Below are 20,145 nucleotides of genomic sequence, written 5' to 3' on the forward strand. Positions count from 1 at the left end.
TGCCAGTGAAGGTGGAAGGCTCCAACAGTCTCTCACGAACTTCTGCTCCGCGTCTCTTCTCCGTTTGTGAACATCGCGAAAGTCATACTAGTGCGTAAATTGCATCGAGATTTTGGAGTTTCGTTAAAGTTACCAGAGAAGTTCGTAACTTTATTTCCTTGGTCGAGATCGCATTTTTGGAGTGGAATTCTGGAAGTGTATAAATCGTGAGAATTTTATCAGCTAAAAATAAGAAGAGAAATTATCTGCAGTTTGTTCGTGTGTTTTATTATGTTACAATGATTATTATCATGACATCATGATATGTGTTGCGAAAATAATATATGCTTTTACAATGACCTCGACAGTTTGAGTTGTTCAAGAATCCAAGGATTTATTGCGAACTGCAAACCTTAATATTATACTATATTTAACAGATGGCTTTGTGCACAAATTGCTAAGTTAAAATCAGTTTTAAATTATTTAAATTGTTTAATGATTTTATCTCGCTTTTGATGATGATTAGCAGTCCATGACGATTTATAGTATCAACGATTAATCTTCTGTTTGTCGCATCCGTTAAGACTTCGTTGTGAACTTTCAAGAATACAATCGACTAATCGTGTAATCTTATAGACGGAAGAATTTTCGAGACTTTTGCATTTTATTCCCCTGGCTTGCTGCCTCTCGTGCCCTTCGCTGTAGGATCGCCTGGGCTCTTACAATGCTTCAAGGAACACCCCAACCTCATTAGGCGTCGCGTCGATTAACAGTCAGTGAAGCAAGAAGAAAACGACAGGAGCACGCATTTCACGAAAATGCGCCGTTTCAGGGCCGCAATAAGTTATTTCCGAGGGATAACGAGAAACGAGGTTCGTCGGTTCATCATATATCGAATCTCTGCATCGTGTGCAGATCGCCCAGCACGCGGAAGACACAACGCTGTGGGACTACAGTAGTGATCAAGAGGATTCAGCAATCCAAGAACTAACTCACAGGTGAGTTCTGCCGTTGTAGATCAATTCGATCGCTTACTATAGATTAAGATAGACTGTAACATGAGCGCATAACCGTGCGATTTCGCAACACGCGTGCGAAACATGGGGCCTGTATACCGCCTATGAAAAGGTCGCCACAGTTCTTCTCACGGTGTTGCAAGAGCGCCATGGAAGACCGACCTGGCTTCTTAAGTGCGGAGGAATTTGCACTGAAAAAACACATTAAAGTGACTGGATCTTTTGAAATTTTATTTGAAACATATTTATATTTTATATTTTAATAAATTGCATAATATCTCTGGAGATTAATTCGCACGAATTATTAATTATATAAAAGAAATGGAATAATTATATTTTCAAACACTTCTACTCGACGCACAAATTTTGACTTGATTTAATTGCATTGGATCTATATGATTAGAGAGGAAGGTTGGGTTGTTCGTGTTGGGAAAGTGTTTCCTGCAAAAGCGCACAAGCGATTTTGCAGACTAGTAACAGCGACGAATATCTTCAAACGAGCACTTTGCTCGATAAGCGACATTAAATCCACGTGCCGTGAAGACATTTCCATTCTTGCCGACTACACCGGATCGTCAAACGACAGAAAAAGCTAGCGGCGACTGAGCACATGCCATCAGCATCGAACTTGACCGTGGCCTTCGGAGTCTTTGCGCTGGTATAACGAGATACGAGGAATGTGAGCGGCCGGGAGTCACTGGTCGTACTTACAAAGACTACTTCGGACTGGTTATAGCAGCTAGATGCCCGGTATCTCGAATGGTGGGCCTGACGTGATGCCGGAGCGTAATCGGTCTTGCAAGATAAAATTCTTCGTGGATCTCATATCTCTCAAAGGAACCTTTTTGATATGAGGAGACAATACGCGTGAAATGAAATTAATTTAGGCATCTCGTATATCGACATTAGAATAATTTCCTACATGTTATAATAGACAAATGAAAAAAAAGGTATAAATTAATTAATGAATATAATTATTTAATTTTAATTAATATACATATATTTTTTATCTAAAATTTGGAATATTTTTTACATATATTTAATAATAAGCATTTTAAATAATATTTATTTAATTTAGCTCATAATACAATAATTCTTTCATTATAATGAGAGAAAAGAGACAGAGAAAGAGAGATACATAATTTTATGCAATAGTATACTCTATATATATTTACCTGAATCATAATCTATTATCTTTGTGCTTAGTAAACTTACGATTGAAATCTCTTAACGAGATAAACGCATAATAAACCGCTTCAGCGCGTTCTTGAAGTCTACAATTATGATCGATTATGAAAGGCTACTTTTATTTTCAAAGAACTACAAAAGAGGAGAAGTAAGACTCCGTTCTTCCAGAAGATTTATTCAAGTTCGCGGGTGGCTGTCAGAAAAATTTTAATAACGAACAGTAACGAAGTTTTCATATTATCCAAAACTGGGATAATACTTTGTGATTTTGTTTATAATTTAAAGCTTCATTAATACTTCGTTTCGTCTAAATTGATTGCTAATATTAATCTCTTATATTGTTTGATTATAAGCTTATCTTTTTAAAATTAAAGTGTATCGAGATCAAATATAAAAATTAAAGATTTATCCCAATAATAAAGTAATAAATATTTAATATAAAATTTATTAATTTCATCACATTCTTTAAGCATGTTTGAAATCATCTGTATTTGAAGATTTGCTACAAGAAATCTTTTTAAAACAATACCTTTTACAATTAAAACAATGTTTTTCTAATGCATTTCTTTTCGTTATATCGATTAAAGCATGTCAAGTAAGGAATACCATTTAATCAATAATTTATTTTTCATCCAGTTTCAAATGGATACAGTTCATTACTGTCATACATGTAATAGCTAGAAACAAGAATTGACAGCAATAGCGTTGACATATCCACCGTCTAGATCCGGATCGATATGTCGAACGATTTCCAACTGCGCGATGACCGTATATCGCGATGAGAGGTTGTTCGTTTTGATGTCCCGCCTCGTTGCACTTGATAAATCGCTCCATATTACAAAACAGCAGGAGTCATCGCGAGTGATGTATAAAAAAGTAAAAACGGAAATCTATCTAACGAGTAATTTCTTTCACATCTTTTCTTATTTATTATATGACCGTGACCGATATAATTTCTTCGTTAATATTCTAAAAACAAAATAAATATTTTATCAAGTTAATTAATCCTTAGAATAAATAAAAATACCAGAAGTTATTAATTAATTAAAGAGATCGTAACAGAATTTGCTTTCAATTAATTATATAGAATTAAGATTAACTGTTAAATAAAATGAATGTATATATATATATATATATATATATATATATATATAAATATAAATAAATAGATTCTTTCAAGAAATATCTCATACCTTGGAGGAAGAGAATCATTATTAGCATTTTACTTGAAAATTGCAATAATATTTAAACTTATGAATAAATGTTTGTAGGGACAATTGTCTCCTACTCCGCCCGTGTTACATACACACGCACATTTTCCACACATGTCCGAAATCCTACCAATTTTCTAATTCCCGCATGCATGCATCCGCTTTCACCTCAATAGAATTTACAACCCTTGCATGTTTCTCAGCCGTCCTCCGAGTCTATAGATTGCCATGTAACATTTGGCAAACACATGGTTTTTCCTTATGCAATTCATCCCTTGTAAAATGTCTCCTATTATAAAAAACCTTTCTCGGTTCATGCATGCGGAATCCAGATTTCCTGAGAGTGCAGTAAGTTCCCGGCTTGCACAGAGTTCACATCACCCGATTGAACACGATACTACTGACTCGCTCGCGTACAGACACATCACGCTCACATCAGATATACTCATGTAACAATTGTATTATAAAAGAAACAAATACAGAATTATTATTTATTGCAACGTAGAGTCTTAGTTGTGACATACCCCACATGTTTATTAAAATAATGCAAATTTACACTTTACGAGTCTAATTTGTATATTTTTTTTATGCATATTATTCCAGATATTAAAATGTCTCAACCGGAATTGATCAGTGATCTAGATGTAGCTGAGAATCCGCAGCATCCTTGTCAGTGCTCCGCGATGGATCCTGTAAGAGACAGAACGGAAAGACACGTGGGAAGCACCAGGATCTCCAATAATCAAGATTTTCCGCGAAGTCTGGAAACCTTACAAAGTGCTTTCGAGCCGATACGAAGATTGGAGAGTCCTCATCAAGATAATTCGCAACAGATCAGCCTGGATAACGCCAGGAACATCGATCTCCTAGATCGCCAAGCGAGCATATCGCCTAATCCAAGATCCATGAACAATCAGAACTCGATATTATTGCTTCACGGGCATAATCTGTCTTGTAGTCCGCGTAACTTGGATCTATCGCGCAATCTCGCATTCGAGGCGGCTCGAAGGGTCCAGGAGACCTCGAGCCTACAGGACAATCAACACAGTTTGACCTCGAGTCCTAGTCCTTTACTGGAGGCCGAATCGAATCTGCTCGAGACGAGCAGTAAGGAATTGGAAGATCATAATAGCTTGTCACCGCAAAAGCAAAACTCTAGCAAAGACAAGCTGAAGAATGTTCAACAAGTATTGAATCCGTATCAACATCATCATGAACCGGCGGCGGTGGATCGTAGCGTTCACGGACACTTCCACGGCGATATACACGGTCACATTCACAAGCACACCGATAACTTCAGAAGCAATTCGAATCTCGATGCCGGCGAGAGCTTGATGGGCTTTCAGCAGCACCAGCGACCACACGCGCATCATCATCATGGCAATACAAAGACGAATGTCACTCATCATCACGGGTCCGGTGCGCATCACGCACACTCGCAAGGAATGACCGGACATCATCACGGAAATCTGGTGTCTAATCTCACCAGCCATATCCACGGAACATCTGGTTCACTAAGCGCGTCCGGTTCGTATCTTCTTCGCGATCATGTTAATTATTATGCTCGTAAAATAAATGGAATGTCGCATTATCGTTACAGGTTCCGGTTCGATGAATCAAACCAGCTCCACCACCTCCACTGGACACCATCATCCAACGTCGATGCCTATCACGGCTACGATAAATCACGTAAACTCGCCACGCAGTCATCAACGACTCGGCGCCGGCCATGGCTTGACCCATCACTCGAATCCTACCTTTCCCGGCGATCATCACGGTGTTTCCAGTGCTTTGAGCGGTGCGTCGTCTAATTCGAGTATGATGAACCACGGCGGCTCGCCTACGGTGCATCGGCACGTGGTCAACGTCAACAACAGCCTGTCGACGACACCTCTGGGCGGTCACCATCGCGGCAGTTCGTCGGGTAGTCTGACCGGTCATTCCAGCGTAAATCACCATCACATCAGCTCCGGGATATCATGCGAATCCTCATCGTCGAACGCCAATACCAGGACTCACAGCAGGTTGGACCACGTTCACGATCATCATCATCACCTGCAACCTGTGCATCAACTGCACACGAGTCATTCCGATGCCAGGCCGAGAGATCGGGCGCCTTCGAGCTTGGATCACCATGGGCATCTTCATGGACACGTGCACAATCATGGGCATCCACACGGACAGAATGATACCAAAAATGCGTCTCTCATAGGCGTCGATGCCATTCAGGTATGCAAATCTACAATAAATTATCATTTACTCTATCTTATTCATAGTGAATCGTAAAAAATCGTGACAACTTTCTTGTATAATTATTTTGCATAAAACTTGAATAATATGGAACAGATACGATAACAAGAGCTAATGAAATTTTAAATCTTCTTTTTCTCCTCGCTCTCCTCGTCCATACAGTGACAAAAGAAAAGGAATTATTTCGAGAAATTAATTAGATCTCGCACGATTGTACTGTCATAAATTTTCCATGCGCTTCGCCAGATGAGGAGAATGACTTATGCCATCGTTCCGCCCAGCGGTTCGTATATTCCTAGCCGCGTTTTTGCCGCCACATCTCAGAAAATACATGTTCGTGAATCGCCATATCTCTATCCGCGCACGCTTGAGTTACGTTCTCCGTGTCTCGGCCACACGAGAAGCTATAAATCGTATACTAAGCAACGGTTCTGCCCTTAGAGTTTATATCAGGAAATATTTTCAGCCGTGGACCAAATGCAGCGCGCACACGGATGATTAATGATAGGTGCCCGTTGCAGGAATGTTCGAATTTCGTCGCGAGTACGACGAAAAGTATTTCATCGGGCGTCCTTCGCCCGTAAGTGTTGATATCGAGTGCTTATCTATAATTAACAATTAAAATTTATCTAAATCCATATAATACAGCATATTTTATTTGAATACAATGATTGTGAAGAAGAAGCATATTTAACGATGAGAAAAAAACTTCTAAATCACATAACATTAATAATAACACAAGAAATATATTTTTATTGCGATTTCAATTATTATGATACTATAATTAATACTCATCAATGATTCGTTAAACTATAATAATTTCGACTTATATCAATTCGCAAGCAAATTTCTATTCCAGAAAAAATAACAGAATTAAAAATTTAAAATAATATTGTCGCTTGTTAAATATCATTGATTAGACAATATAAAAGAGTTTTTTAAATTAAAATTTATTATATCGTTAAACGATGAGCGCATTATTTTAACTTGAGTTAACGTAAGTACTTTGATGTTTCAGGTTTCAGCCCCTACGAAGAACAAGTGTCAATGCCACGTGGTGCAGCAACCCGGAGGAAACAACAGAGGAACAGAGGGTGAGAGTGATGCAGGCATTGAGGTGGCATCGAGAACGCATCAACCCCCTGCCCTTCCACCACGTCCACCACCGAGACCAACGAGACGTTACGAGACAGCTACTGCCAATCAATGTAAGTAATTTATTTCTATGCGTGTAATATTTAAATAACTAATTTTTACTTAAGACAATAATTTAGACACATATATATCTCGAAATTTATTTATAGTTAATTATTAAACGTTATATTGTATTTAATTTTATTATCGCAAGATGTATTTTTTGCGAATATTATAATATTATAATCGCGTATATAGAAAAAAATGTATCAAGTTAATAATATAAAACGTTAATAATATAAAACGAAGTTATGCATCTTCTATGGACGCGATATTTCCCGTCCATGAGTTGCACACTGGACGTCGATACGAATGGTCGACTCGCGAGATGAATGACGTTAACACTCCATTCCATATCGGTGACTTAATTTCCATTCGAGATTGAAATGTCAGACAGAGTCGTTGAAATGTCGGACACAGCGATGTTCTCTGAAAATTACCCGAGAGATCTCGGGACGGATGGTGCAGCTCCATCCATGTGCCGGATTTGTTTTTCAACCGTGACTATCGTGCACTATCAGCCGGATGAAGAGGAGGCGCACGACGTTTGCGTCTTATCAGTCGCGGACATCGGTTATCGACGACTACATGTAACTGCAGTTCCTATTCCGCTTTTACGAAGGGTGCATTCCCACGAAATTTCAACCCCCGACCGCGACGGGTCGCTCGAATCATCCGGGGGTATATCGACCAGTCGATGCTTGCACCAACTGAGAGTAGGACCCTCCTGTCGAGGGTTGCGAGCGACTTGAGAGCGGGCCGACGATACTACAAATATCGCGCTATAAACGTGACATTTTCTTTTTACTCGCTATACGTGCTCGATAAAATTTCCCTGTTAACGTGGAGAAAAGACTGGATCATATCCCGGATCTCGTGGATTCGAGCACCAATGGAAGCCGCCACCTGTGGGACATATCACAACGTGTCCGCCACCGACGATTGTGAATCCTCTCGAGTACGCGATCGTCGATACGAGAGTGGATTTTCAGATCTCGAAAGAAAATAGACAGTGAAGATCGATATTGGATTTTTATATTTTTCGAATTGAAGCTTGGCATCAAATAACCACTGATCGAGAACAGAAGCCAATGTTAGCGATGACTTCCGATGACGATTATTGATGGTGAAAGTAGGTTGTCCCGGAAATGCACGATGAACAAGTGACCTTGGCGAGCTTTCATAACACGTGACCTGTGTAAAATATTGCAGACATGTGTGATTTAATGACGGCAACAGGGTATTTATTATATCGAATAATGCTGTTATAAACTGAACGCATAATGAATCATTTTATAGCATAAATACGATTTTCTTTCAATTCTTTCAATTCTTGTTTAATTGCAGAATTGCAAAATATGCAATGCACAATTTTATCAATATATAATTAAAAAAAGAATTTTGAGTATTAGAGGATTTAAATTAAAAAAGAATAAAGTAAGTAATCAAACAATTTTCATACAAATATAATAATGATGTGACGATTGTATTTGTATTTGTAAACTTCAAGAATTAAAATTACACTACGAAATAATATATAAATAATATGAATATCATCAATTAAAGCAATTTAAAAAATTGTGACGATATAAAAAATTCTTTCCAAAATAATAATAGATAACGTACGATTATTGAATTTCGATGCAGATAGTTCTGAACAGTTCGCGTATTGGTATAGTTTACTCTCACATTTTTACGATGTTACCTGTTTAAAGAATCAATTAAGTGAAATTAGATTTAGCCAATTTATCCAATTGTCATCAAAACTGTTCGATAGCAAGATAAATGCCGAAAGAATGGATTGATTAAGAAGAATCAACAGCTAAATGATAAAATCGCCGGAATGAACCCGTGGACCCGTTACTGAAGATCGTCGCGAGCGGGTGCGAGACGACGCGAGGAAGATGGATGGCTATCCGGTGCTCCAGATAGTGCGTTGCCGCCTCGGGACGGAAATGGAGATGGACAGCCAGGGCTATCCTTTCCCGATGGCGACGCACTCGCACTCGCATTTGCCACATCCGACGAATCACGCGCACTTCCCGAGGCCGCATTATCCGCATCCCTGTGGTACGCCGAGAGACCCCTTTCGCTTATCAGCATCCCCTTTTTGCGCTCCCTTTGTGCACTCGTTATTAATAGACACTGCGTCTTGAGGCAAGGTCAAAGGTTGCGACGCCTCGCTCCATCAATGCGTGCATTCTGCGCGTTGCATTTTTACCGCATTTTAATTTAAGATTGAAAATTGTTTCGTTCAAATCATTCCCTGTAATTGTGCTCCAATGCTAGAAAGAGAACAAATGTAAAATTGTTCCTCGTGTATAATTTCTGAATTGCTTATTTGGTTTATCGTAGAGATTGCGATAGAATGATATTTTTTGAGAACCCCTGCTACATAATGTCGAGCTCCATTTCTATCTATATTTCTTTAGGCAATCACATCGCGTCGTGAATTCTCTGAAACGACTATTGTTCTGGGACTGGTCTATGTTACTCTAGCTCGAATATTATCAGGGCAAAAATTGTTCTCGACATATTGACTATCTATGTACGCCTATGAGAAATATTCTTAGCTGCGCGCTTCAAAATAGATGGTCCAATCTCGTGAGATCAGATTGCACGGTTATATGATGTGGATTTATATATAATATAGAAGATTTCTCTTTTGTTATATCCGTATTTGAACTACGAGAAAGGTTTCGAGTAATTTCCGACATTTGTTTTTATTAGCGAGGAGTAAAATATTTGTGATCCTTTTTTGCGATGAAATCAATATTATGAGAAAAAAAATTTTATGTATGTACCTAATTTGTTTTACGCTGATTCAAACCAATATAACTTTTCTCGAACCAATATAACTTTTCTCCCTAAACAACATAGGTAGTAAACATGTCGCAACAGGTAAAAGGCTGGGCTTTGTTACCTTTGAAAAAGAAAAATGTAGGTTTCGCCAGTTTTCTAACTGTGAGTCTTAGAAAGTGAAATGTGTATACGTTCCTCTACCTTCATGTCACCGATTTCTGGTTCATTGTCCTGACTATTATGGAACGTGAATTCGTCGTTCGATGGGAGACTAGATCGAAGGGGAAACTTTCCTTAAAGAATTTATTCGATTTTCTTCTCTCTAAGAATTTTCAAATCTTATATCCCGTCTTTAAACGGCAGATGGGATCAGAATACGCGTCATGCTCGAGGTATTTTCTGAAAATATCTTTCGAGACTCCCCCATTTCACCTTTGGAAGAAAGAATAGAGAATCTTTTTTTGAGATCTTACATCGTCTTCGATTTTTATTTACACAAGTACCGCTAAGAATTTTATCTTGTATATATTTCTCGATAAAAATGAACATAAAAAGTTCTGAAAAAATCTGAATATCTATTTTGAATATCTTCTGGTCTCTATAAAATGACATTTATGAATACATTTTGGATCGTATTCGTGTGATCTTTCATTTTGTTTTTAAATTTCTCAATATTTTTCATGCATGGATAATATATCCGAAAAATTCATTTTACGAGAGTCGGGAATATTAGTACTGTCTTTAAAACTACGAGGTATATTAACGATCGAGAATTCATTGAGAGAACTTTCAATACAACACGATCGGCGCACCGGGTTCAATAGAGTGCTTTGACAATGGAAGTCGAACCCGGATGCCGTCAAACAGAGTAACGTAGCTGCATTGAACATTACAAAGGCAACGTCGTAAGCATTCCGCAACGCGGTAGCGATAGAAATGGAAATATAATATGATGCTTTCTGAATCTCTCCATGCGTAATACACGAGAATTACGCGATACGCGTTGAAAGTGATCGTGTATAATTCTCATTCGCTTAATATCTTAGAAAGAAGAAATTAACTTTTAAGAAATTAACTTTTTTTTTTTAGAAATTAGTTACTTTTTCGTATATTTAAATATCTTTTTTTGATTCCTGAATTTGATATGTGAATTTACAAGATGTGTTTCTTTATCTTGACCTCTTGACACTCTTATAATTTTTATCATCTTTATAATTTTATCATTGTATATCTATTGGAGCTATTTTATGATCTTAAACGTTGTCCTTTGTAAGGCCATCAACCCTATTCATGAGAAATTCAAGCACGACGGTAGTAAGCCGTGCTGGATCTTCGGTTAGCGGGATAATGATTGTTCGCGTGAGAACCTAACAGCCGTAGTTCTGATCTGGTCACAATGAGAAACGTGCCGCGAGCGAAATTCCTCGAATATATCCGCAGACTGCGATTACCCACAAACTCGCATTGATATTCAGTCTCGATAATGCATCGTCGACGGGACTGAAATTAATTGCAGTTCTTGACACTATCAAATTTACAACTCGCATCTTTCATTGATAGTCGAAAATATCCGCCCATATTAATTCAACGAAACATTAGAAAAAAAAAAACAGTGCGCGAATTTAGCGATTCGAGCTACTTTTTTAAAAGTACAAAAATGTTCGTCGATTTTTAAAAATAAAAATTAAAGATCATTGAATTTTCAAAAAAAAAAAATACAACAAAAACAAGCGCACCTTCTCTTGATTTAGTATTCGGCGAAGTTTTGCTACGTTTGTTATCGAGACATTAGTATTCCGAGCACGCGCGTGGAATTTTTTTATCGGAGCAATTAGAATTTCAGTGATCGATTTTGCAGGTCACAGCGGCGAAGGTGGCTGCTGCAAGAAGTACGTTGTCCTCTGCTGCCTCTGCGGTGGGTTAAGCGCAGCGGTCGGCAGCCTCTTTTTGGCGGTGCACGCGGTCCTGTCGGCTCACACGGCCAGTCTAGCGCTCTTCGAGACCGTCCCATCTTACATTCCTGGCATTATGGTGAGAGACAAGAATTGATTATGTATGATATGATCGATTATATTAATAATATCCATTCTAACGTTTGTAGAAAATTAATATCAAATATTACATCATCGGAAAAATTAATTTTTACATAGACGCCATGAAGCTGTTACATGCATATAAATCAATTCTTTGAGTCTTATGAAATTTCATTTTCGTAATCATAATCCTCCACAGTACAATTTATTTACAATTTATTTATTTACAATTTATTTATCTATCAATTTATATATTTATATATTATTAATTTATATATTTATATATATTATTAATTTATATATATTTATATTTATATACAATTTATCTATTTATCTATTTACTATCTAACCGTATGATAATGATTTGAAAATGGATTTGCCGTTTCAGTAAAAAGAGTAATGATTTTTTTTACCGTTTCAGTTGATCCTCATGGGTCTTTTCACAATGCTGCTAGCTAGACGAAAGCACAGATACGGACTTCTGGTAAGTCCGTCTTGTAAACTTATCGGTCCCTCACGGGAAAATGTCATTGGCGTTGACAGTTTTGTTATTAAACTGGGTTTATAACTTTTCCAGATGAAAGTCTGCGGTTCCGTGGGAGTGGTGTGCGCGCTGGTGTGCGTGCTCGTTACCGTCACGACCACGGTAATTCACATGTCGCGATTGCAGAATCTTCGCGAATGCGTTTACACTGCGCGCGCGAGGTACGTATGCGTGTATACATGTATTTCTATCTTTAATATATCTCGGAAATTATGATCATGAGAAATTAAAACGTCTCGGTTATGAAAGCAACACGTAATAACGATAATAATTATTATTGAAAATTTAACCGTCTATGTTGGTCAAAATCACTTTTACAGAAGAGTTGAATTAAAATGAATTTTAATTTATTTTTTTCCTACTCAAATGATCTAAATTACGAGCTCAAGGCATATTTTTCTCCGAGGCAAGTGGGATAGAAATCAAATCCTGAGATATTAATCTTGAACTTTCATATGGGGATTCGCAGATCGTGCACATGTTATGGTGCGCCGCAGTCGAAGGGAGACCCTGGCGTACTGTTCGAGGGAACTCCTCATTGCGAGGCAGTGCACGGCGCATTGTCGGACTGCCTGAGGGCTCTCTTCGGCGTCTCGGTGGCCGGTATACTGGCCTGCATATTCTCGTGCATGCTCGTATACCAGTTGTTGAGTCACGAGAAGAAGAAGATGTACTGGGAACAGTTGGAGCTGAGATGCAGATCGTTGTACGGTCAGGGTGGCGCCGTGGGACCACCGGCCGGATCCTGCGGATGCTGCAACGATTGCGGGGGTGCGAGTCCGTGGTGGGCGCAGACACCGGGAAATCTGTACACGCCGAATCCCGACATGGCACCTTCCAGGTATGAAAATAATAATGTTGTAAAAAAAAGGAAAGAATTTTTGATCGGTATTTATGAGAAACTTTATCACTTCATTCTAATGAAATCGTAAAGTTCGTACTGAAAGTTCGCGTAAAATTCTCTTTCAAAAGGAAAATATTTTTCATAGGAGCTTAATTTTATTTGGCCAAGATAATGAAAATCTAATATGTTTGATTTATTGAATAAAAATATCTAGTACAATTATTTATTAATAATAATCGATTTATTAATAATAAAATTTGGCCTAATAACTGGACTGCAATTATATTGTGTAATAATGGCCACGACATGTATTCGATAAAACCAATAGATTTCATATACGAATGTTGTCAGTATACGAACAGAATGCAATAAACTCATAAGGCAGTGTATCCGCACTTCTGCATCGTGCATTGTATTCCGATAATTTGTTAATACATACCATTCATTAAAATGGTATTTCAATCGACTTCGTATGCTCGTAGAACAATTTTCCCGAGTTCCGGGAATATTGCGATGGACTCTTTGAAATTTATTTTACTCGCCGTAGCAAACTTGCAATAAAATACACGAGCGTAATATCAATTGTGAAGAGTATACGATAGACTTTGTGATATTTCTTTGAAACATTGCATCCAATAAGAGATTGGAGTCTGGTCAATCCCGAGCCCGCGAAGAGGTAAAAAAGATAAAAAGAATTATGTTTGTATTGTGCACAATTCAAATCAGTTTACAACAGTCAAAGCTTACGTTAAAGAATGCTGTTCTTTTGTAATAGACATGGTCAATAAAACTGCCTCGTCAGTATACAATGCGTTTCATAATATAACAAAAGCACATAGAAGCTTTTCAAAAAAATTTTTTTAAAATATTGAAAAAATATATCGTAAACATATTTCCTAATTTTTCATTTTGACAACTAAATTGGGAAGAGACACATTTAAAAAGATTTTAGAGATATTTTATTTTATAAAATAATTTGTTATATATTAAAATGAAAAGTAATTACAATAAAATTATAATAAAATTAATTAAAAGACAAACATTATTTTTTAAATGTAAAAGAATTTGCATTTTTGCTATCAATACTAATTAAAAAATTTGCCTTTTTTTGTAGAAGGTGGCGATTACCTTGGTCCAGATCAAGAGGTCCAGCACCGAGCCCGGATTCAAATTATGGCTTTCACACGCAAGCACGAGCAACGGAAACCAACGTGGAAGGAGGAACGGGGCCGTACAGCGTCCTCAACTCGCAATCGAGTGGTCCTTATTCCGTTTTAAACACTCAGAACGTTCCGTACACACCGAGCACTGCATCTTACAGCGTTTTGGAAACGCCAGTGCCATTATGGGGACCGCCACCTCCTTACAGCGATCCTAACAGTCCCGCTAGAAGGCCGCAAATGACCGAATCGAGAACCAGAATTGCCAAGAGGATGGATAACTTTGAAAATAATGAAGGTAAAATATGCATCAGAACACACGAGCTAAATAATTATTTTTGATGCAATAAATATCATAATAACATTTCTATAAAGTGCTATAAAATATCAGTTATTTCATCAATCATCGAGCATTAAAAATGAAATTTTCACGTCTCTTCGAAATGTTCAGATCATAGATCGAGATCCGCGAAGCGTCCCACTGATAATTATGAAAATGCCGAGGAGATTTCCAACAGCACGGATCCCGAAGGCGGAAATGAGGGAACCGTCAAAGGTAGGAGAATTAGAAAACCGTTGAAGGGAGTGGAGAACGGGGCATTTCAGCAAGAAACGAATCCCGGCCCGAAACAGTCCGAAAGTGAGCTATACTTCGGTGACGTATCTTCATGCTGCGGACCTGAAAGTAGTTTTTACGATTTGGCTGTGGAGAAAGAAGGTACCAAATTATTCTACTTATGATCAAATCACATGTCATGTAAATTCTTATCATTATTTCCACATGAGAATTTTTCATTAATATATTATTATATTTAAAATAAATTTTGAAAGGTATTCGTAAAAACATTAATTCCAAGTAATATTTCACTAACTCCGTTACATGTTATTTAAAAGAAAAAATATTGAAAATACCACACAATATAAATTTTTTTCTAATTTTATCAAATTTTTTTTCAAATCCTTAATACGTTTTTTATTAATTAATTTTTATTAATTATTAATGTATGCGTTAATATAAAAAATTTTTAAATAAAAGATATTTAAATATAATTTAATAACAATTTAATAATAATAATTTTTAAGAATATATGTAAATTTAATCACTGTTTTATTTAAAATTTTTCCATCTTCCAATATATTTAACATTTCATTTCTTATGTAAAAATTTAAAAAATTTACATTCTTATATCCTCAATAATTTCCTAAAGCAAAAATCTAACGAAATTGGTGAAATATCTATACACATATGCTTTTACTATTGCAAATTGTATAAGAATGTTTCTTATTTACAAGAGAGCCGAAATCTTTAATATTACATTAAAATTACTTACTTTTTGGAAGAAGCTAGGATGCTCCTTTAGGATGTTATTTTTGTGTTGATAGGTGCGGAACGTTCGGAAGGTGCCGACTATCTGGCGACCAGATTGGGCAAACGTCAGCTGTCAAAGAGATCCCGGCTGCCTCTTCCGTTGCCTACGGACAACGGTGACATTCCTGTCGATAATTACGCAAATAGTGACGAGCCAAGGAACGCTAGAGGCCCGTTCCTCGCTCCCGACGCGCAATATGAGGTGATTCAGCAGGGTCGTTATTCCTATTACACATCGAAGGATGACGAGGAATTACAGGAGGGTCCGGCGAGTTCCGGTTATTTCCGGGAGGACGAGAACGAGAGAGCGCGAGAAAGGGATTACAGGGACTACAGGAATAGCCAGGAGGAGGAAACGCCGCAGTGTTGCTTGAGCGACTCGACGACTCCTGATTCCGGTTGGCAGAGCGGTGAACAACAGCAATCAGATGACAATGTGCGGCCGGTGAACGTGTGATCTTAAATACTTATAAGATTTTAACGACAACAAAGTAACAAACGACCAGCGATTTTTCGCGAAAAAGTAAAGATAATTAGATCGTAACGAAGGAAATGCGACAATAGTTTCTGATCTGTGAATAAGTAATTTAGATCGATCGTGTATTTAGATCTTGTTTCCCGGCAAACAAAGCAAATAGCTGCAGTTTTGCTTGGAACTTAATCGCCGGAATAGAAATGTTAGGGATGGTAGAGCTCGAGCTTGGCAAATAAGGTCCTAGTCGGATGATGTGTACGTGATAGGTTCGTTAAAAAAAAATGAAAACGTAATTAAGTTGTTAATGAGCTAAATTTACAATCGATAGAGCGAAACTGAAAGAGGTCTGGAGATGACATGTGTATCGCATCGATTCTTTTTCTCCCGAAGCAGACTGTGTTGTTAATGAAACTAATTTAAGAACAACGTTTCGTACCTCTTAAATATTTTAAGTGGCCGTGACACATATGTGACATAATGAGTACTTTGACAATTTTCTTGCGTAAATAATAGTTATTTAATAATAATTGTCAATTTCATCTTCTTGATGGACATTACATTCTATATCTACGTGTCATGCTGTAGAAAGTATATAATAAAAATCGAAATAGAGAGAGGGAGAGAGAGGGGGAGAGACTTCGATACAAGATACATAGTGATATAAACGATAACATCAAATGTAACTGTGAATTTCGATTTGAATGACATTGAGATTACTGCCATTAATTTTTTTCGTAAGAAGTTTGTCGGTTGAATGTAAGCTATATACATATATATGTATATTTAATTGAAGAGTAAATATGATTAACATGCGATCAAAGTGAGATTTATGCTACGAGATTCATGCTAATTCTTGATAAAATCAAGCAATGTGATTGGAGACAAACAGTTTAGGCGCATAAAAATTCCTCGTGTTCAGTATAAGACGTACAGTATTAATGAAGCAATTTAAACGATCATATGACAATTGATCGTATGAAATACAATTGTCAAGTAAAAATGTTCATTGCATAGAATGAAATATTCGCGGCAAATTCTGTGTATTTTTGCACATTAAGCGATGTTGCTCGTGTTGTTCGTAATAATAAATAATAGTGTGTACTAATAATAAATATACCCAAGAAATTATCTACACTGAGATAGAGAATAGAAAGAGATCGATGCAGAATGAGAGAGATTGAAAGAAAGATTTAGATATTAGTTTCATAGTCGATTGTTTGTTGAAAATGTATCTCTTCTCGTGAACGAGATGTATTACTTTATCAAAAAGATGTCCACTTCTCTTATCGGATATCCATTCGCTATTTATTGTATTTGACTTGTAGTAGTAATAAGCGTATTTTTACTTGAAATTTTTTATATATTCGTTACGTATATACGGTATATAAAATTAAAATTGCCGATCAATTGTTCTTTGTTGGATACGCGGTATAGATCATGTACAAAAGTGTGCTTTACTCTTGCCAATTGGATGTTAGTTGTATAACTTGCCGATCATCCCCGCTCAATGATCAAACGATATATGTTTGTAATGTTAAGAAAGTATATTTAATGAGTACTTAATTTTTGCGTCTCACACACATCGTCATTATAATTTTAATTTATTTCTCAGTATCTATAAGTAAAACGTTTCGTATTCCTTCACCTCGATTAAAAGCTTCATCTCGAACTGTAAACTTCACTTCGGATCTTTCTAATGAATTGCGTTATCAATGTGCTTACTGACACTCTTTATTTCAGTGTCACGCCGTTTTCAGGTCACGAAGATTTGCATTCGGAAATCACAATTCAGGTGGACCAAGGACAATATAGAGAGATCAATCGAATTAATTAATAGGGCACTCGTCGGTTGTCTATTTTCGTTATCGGCCGCTCGAGAGACATAAGCATGTAAATGAAATACATATTTTATCATCCGATGAAAAAGATACATTGTAGCGCAGTAGCTTAATAGCGTGAATAAATGAATGAAAAGTGTACCTTAAGAGCGAGCCGCAGAGTTATAGCAAATCCGGCGCGCCAAACGTCGAACAATGTATTTGACAATGATTAAGAATAAAGGATGATTTTGCGAAGAAAGCTACACATGACGAACGATTACCTATCCTCATATCAGGACTTATTCTTCATATATTGTCGCACACTCTAATTGTTCAACAAATATGATAATTGTAGCCAATTTCAAATATGATACAAAATAATAATATTTATCTTGCTATATTTTCTTTGACATGTTTATTATGCAAATGTGACATTTTTCATGCTACCCGTTGAAACTCGTGCATTGTAAAAAATGTTATGATGGAATAATAATGTTATATATTATATGCTACTTGCACTTCACATATTTTTTTTCTACATTTAAAAGACAAAACAACTAATTGTAAACTACTTTTCTCGCGTTAGCAGATCAACTATAGATATAACGAGTTGTTTTGTATTATTTGTTCATTAGACATTCTCTGTATCCTATTTTTTTGATACAGTTACAGATACACTTGTTTTTAAATTATTTCTTTATGTAAAATTACAAAAATTTTCGTTAACTAAAACTTAATGTTCATCAAATTATAATGATTTTAAGACTGGATTACATGTTTGTAATCTTACTAACAATAAGCTGCTTCTTCTGCTGAATGCAGCTGCCAATGTTTCGCACGTTCTCTTCCCATTCAAATATTATTGATCGATACAGTGCTAAAGGGGAGTCAGTAAGCGACAACACTTTATTTCTCTGTGATCTCCGATCATAAAGTGTCGAAAGAGAAAGTCGTCGTCTAAATTTTCACTATATATACAAATTGAAACTTCAGTGATAAATAAATTCAGAATTATGTTTCGCCTTTTTGTGATATTGGCCGCGCTCTTTGTGATGACCAACGCGCAATTGCACAGGTCAGTATATATATTTTATTGCAATATATATTTTGGCATCACAAATATCGAGATTATAGAGATCGATTTTTTTCTTGTAATCGCATTCGAGTTCTTGGATTAAACGCGTGATTTGTACACACGCAATTAATGCTTCGATATAAATTGAATGAATTTTCTTTCGTTGAAACATATATTTTTATTTATTAGTTAAAGAATAGATAAAAAAGCATATTTTTGAAAAAGTGATTCTTTGTTCTTTCGTAACGTTCACTTTCGACGTTTTACAATCTTGCTTTTTACATTTAAACGATGATCATGATTAGAGATCTTCAAAACATCTAATTGTAAACTACTTTTCTCGTGTGTAGCAGATCAACTATAAGTATGAGTTGCTTTGTATTATTTGTTTACTAGATACTATCTACAAGATATCCTATTTTTAAAAGGTTGATACAGTTACAATTATTTTTAAATTATTTCTTTATGTAAAATTACATGCAAAATTTTCGTTTTATTTCATTTTAAAAATTAAAATCCGTTAAATCAATGATTTAAATAATGATTTTTTAAGGCTGGATTACAAATTAAGTATTACTTTGGAAATATATATAATATAAAGATCATATAATTTAGAAAAATTATCGAGTTAATAAACGTTTCTGATATAATTAAATATAATTATTTAAATAACTTATATTGTAAATATATATAAGTTATATTAGATTCCTAAGATGTTTCAATTTGTTCAGACTTATATGACTTATGTTTGTTCCTAGAAATATCTGCATATTAAATGTAAATAATCATTTTATACATATATGTTTTATACATATATAAGTTTATGTATATATATATGTATATATATATATATATATATATATATATATAAACATGCAAATACATATGTATAAAATGATTATTTACATTTAATATGCAGATATTTCCAAGAACAAACATAAGTCATAAAAGTCTGTACAAATTAAAACATCTTAGGAATCAGATATAACTTAGTATATTATATATATATATATATATATATATATATATATATAATACTGTATGTGTGTGTGTGTGTGTGTGTGTGTGTGTGTGTGTGTATGCGGGTATCATAGAATGTTCTTTCTGTTATTTCAAGGATTCAATTGCACGGGATGAAATCCGTTATACCTTTGAGAAAACTTTACACCGATTTCAAAGAAATGC

The 20,145-nt window shown here is 36.0% G+C and overlaps 1 protein-coding gene across 1 annotated transcript; it reads left to right on the plus strand.

Moving 5' to 3' along the window:
- The first annotated feature begins 11 nt into the window (after window positions 1-11).
- LOC105255156 lies at window positions 12-18,144 on the plus strand. The gene is made up of 11 exons (XM_011264290.3): window positions 12-977; window positions 3,998-4,921; window positions 4,995-5,623; window positions 6,663-6,852; window positions 11,499-11,671; window positions 12,095-12,157; window positions 12,251-12,378; window positions 12,687-13,058; window positions 14,176-14,519; window positions 14,673-14,939; window positions 15,605-18,144. The coding sequence occupies exons 2-11, from the start codon at window positions 4,006-4,008 to the stop codon at window positions 16,045-16,047; spliced, it is 3,525 nt and encodes a 1,174-aa protein (XP_011262592.1). The 5' UTR covers window positions 12-977; window positions 3,998-4,005; the 3' UTR covers window positions 16,048-18,144.
- Window positions 18,145-20,145: the final 2,001 nt, after the last annotated feature.

Source organism: Camponotus floridanus, unplaced genomic scaffold (assembly GCF_003227725.1).
Source record: "Camponotus floridanus strain SB8 unplaced genomic scaffold, Cflo_v7.5 scaffold20, whole genome shotgun sequence".
Lineage (NCBI taxonomy): Eukaryota > Metazoa > Arthropoda > Insecta > Hymenoptera > Formicidae > Camponotus > Camponotus floridanus.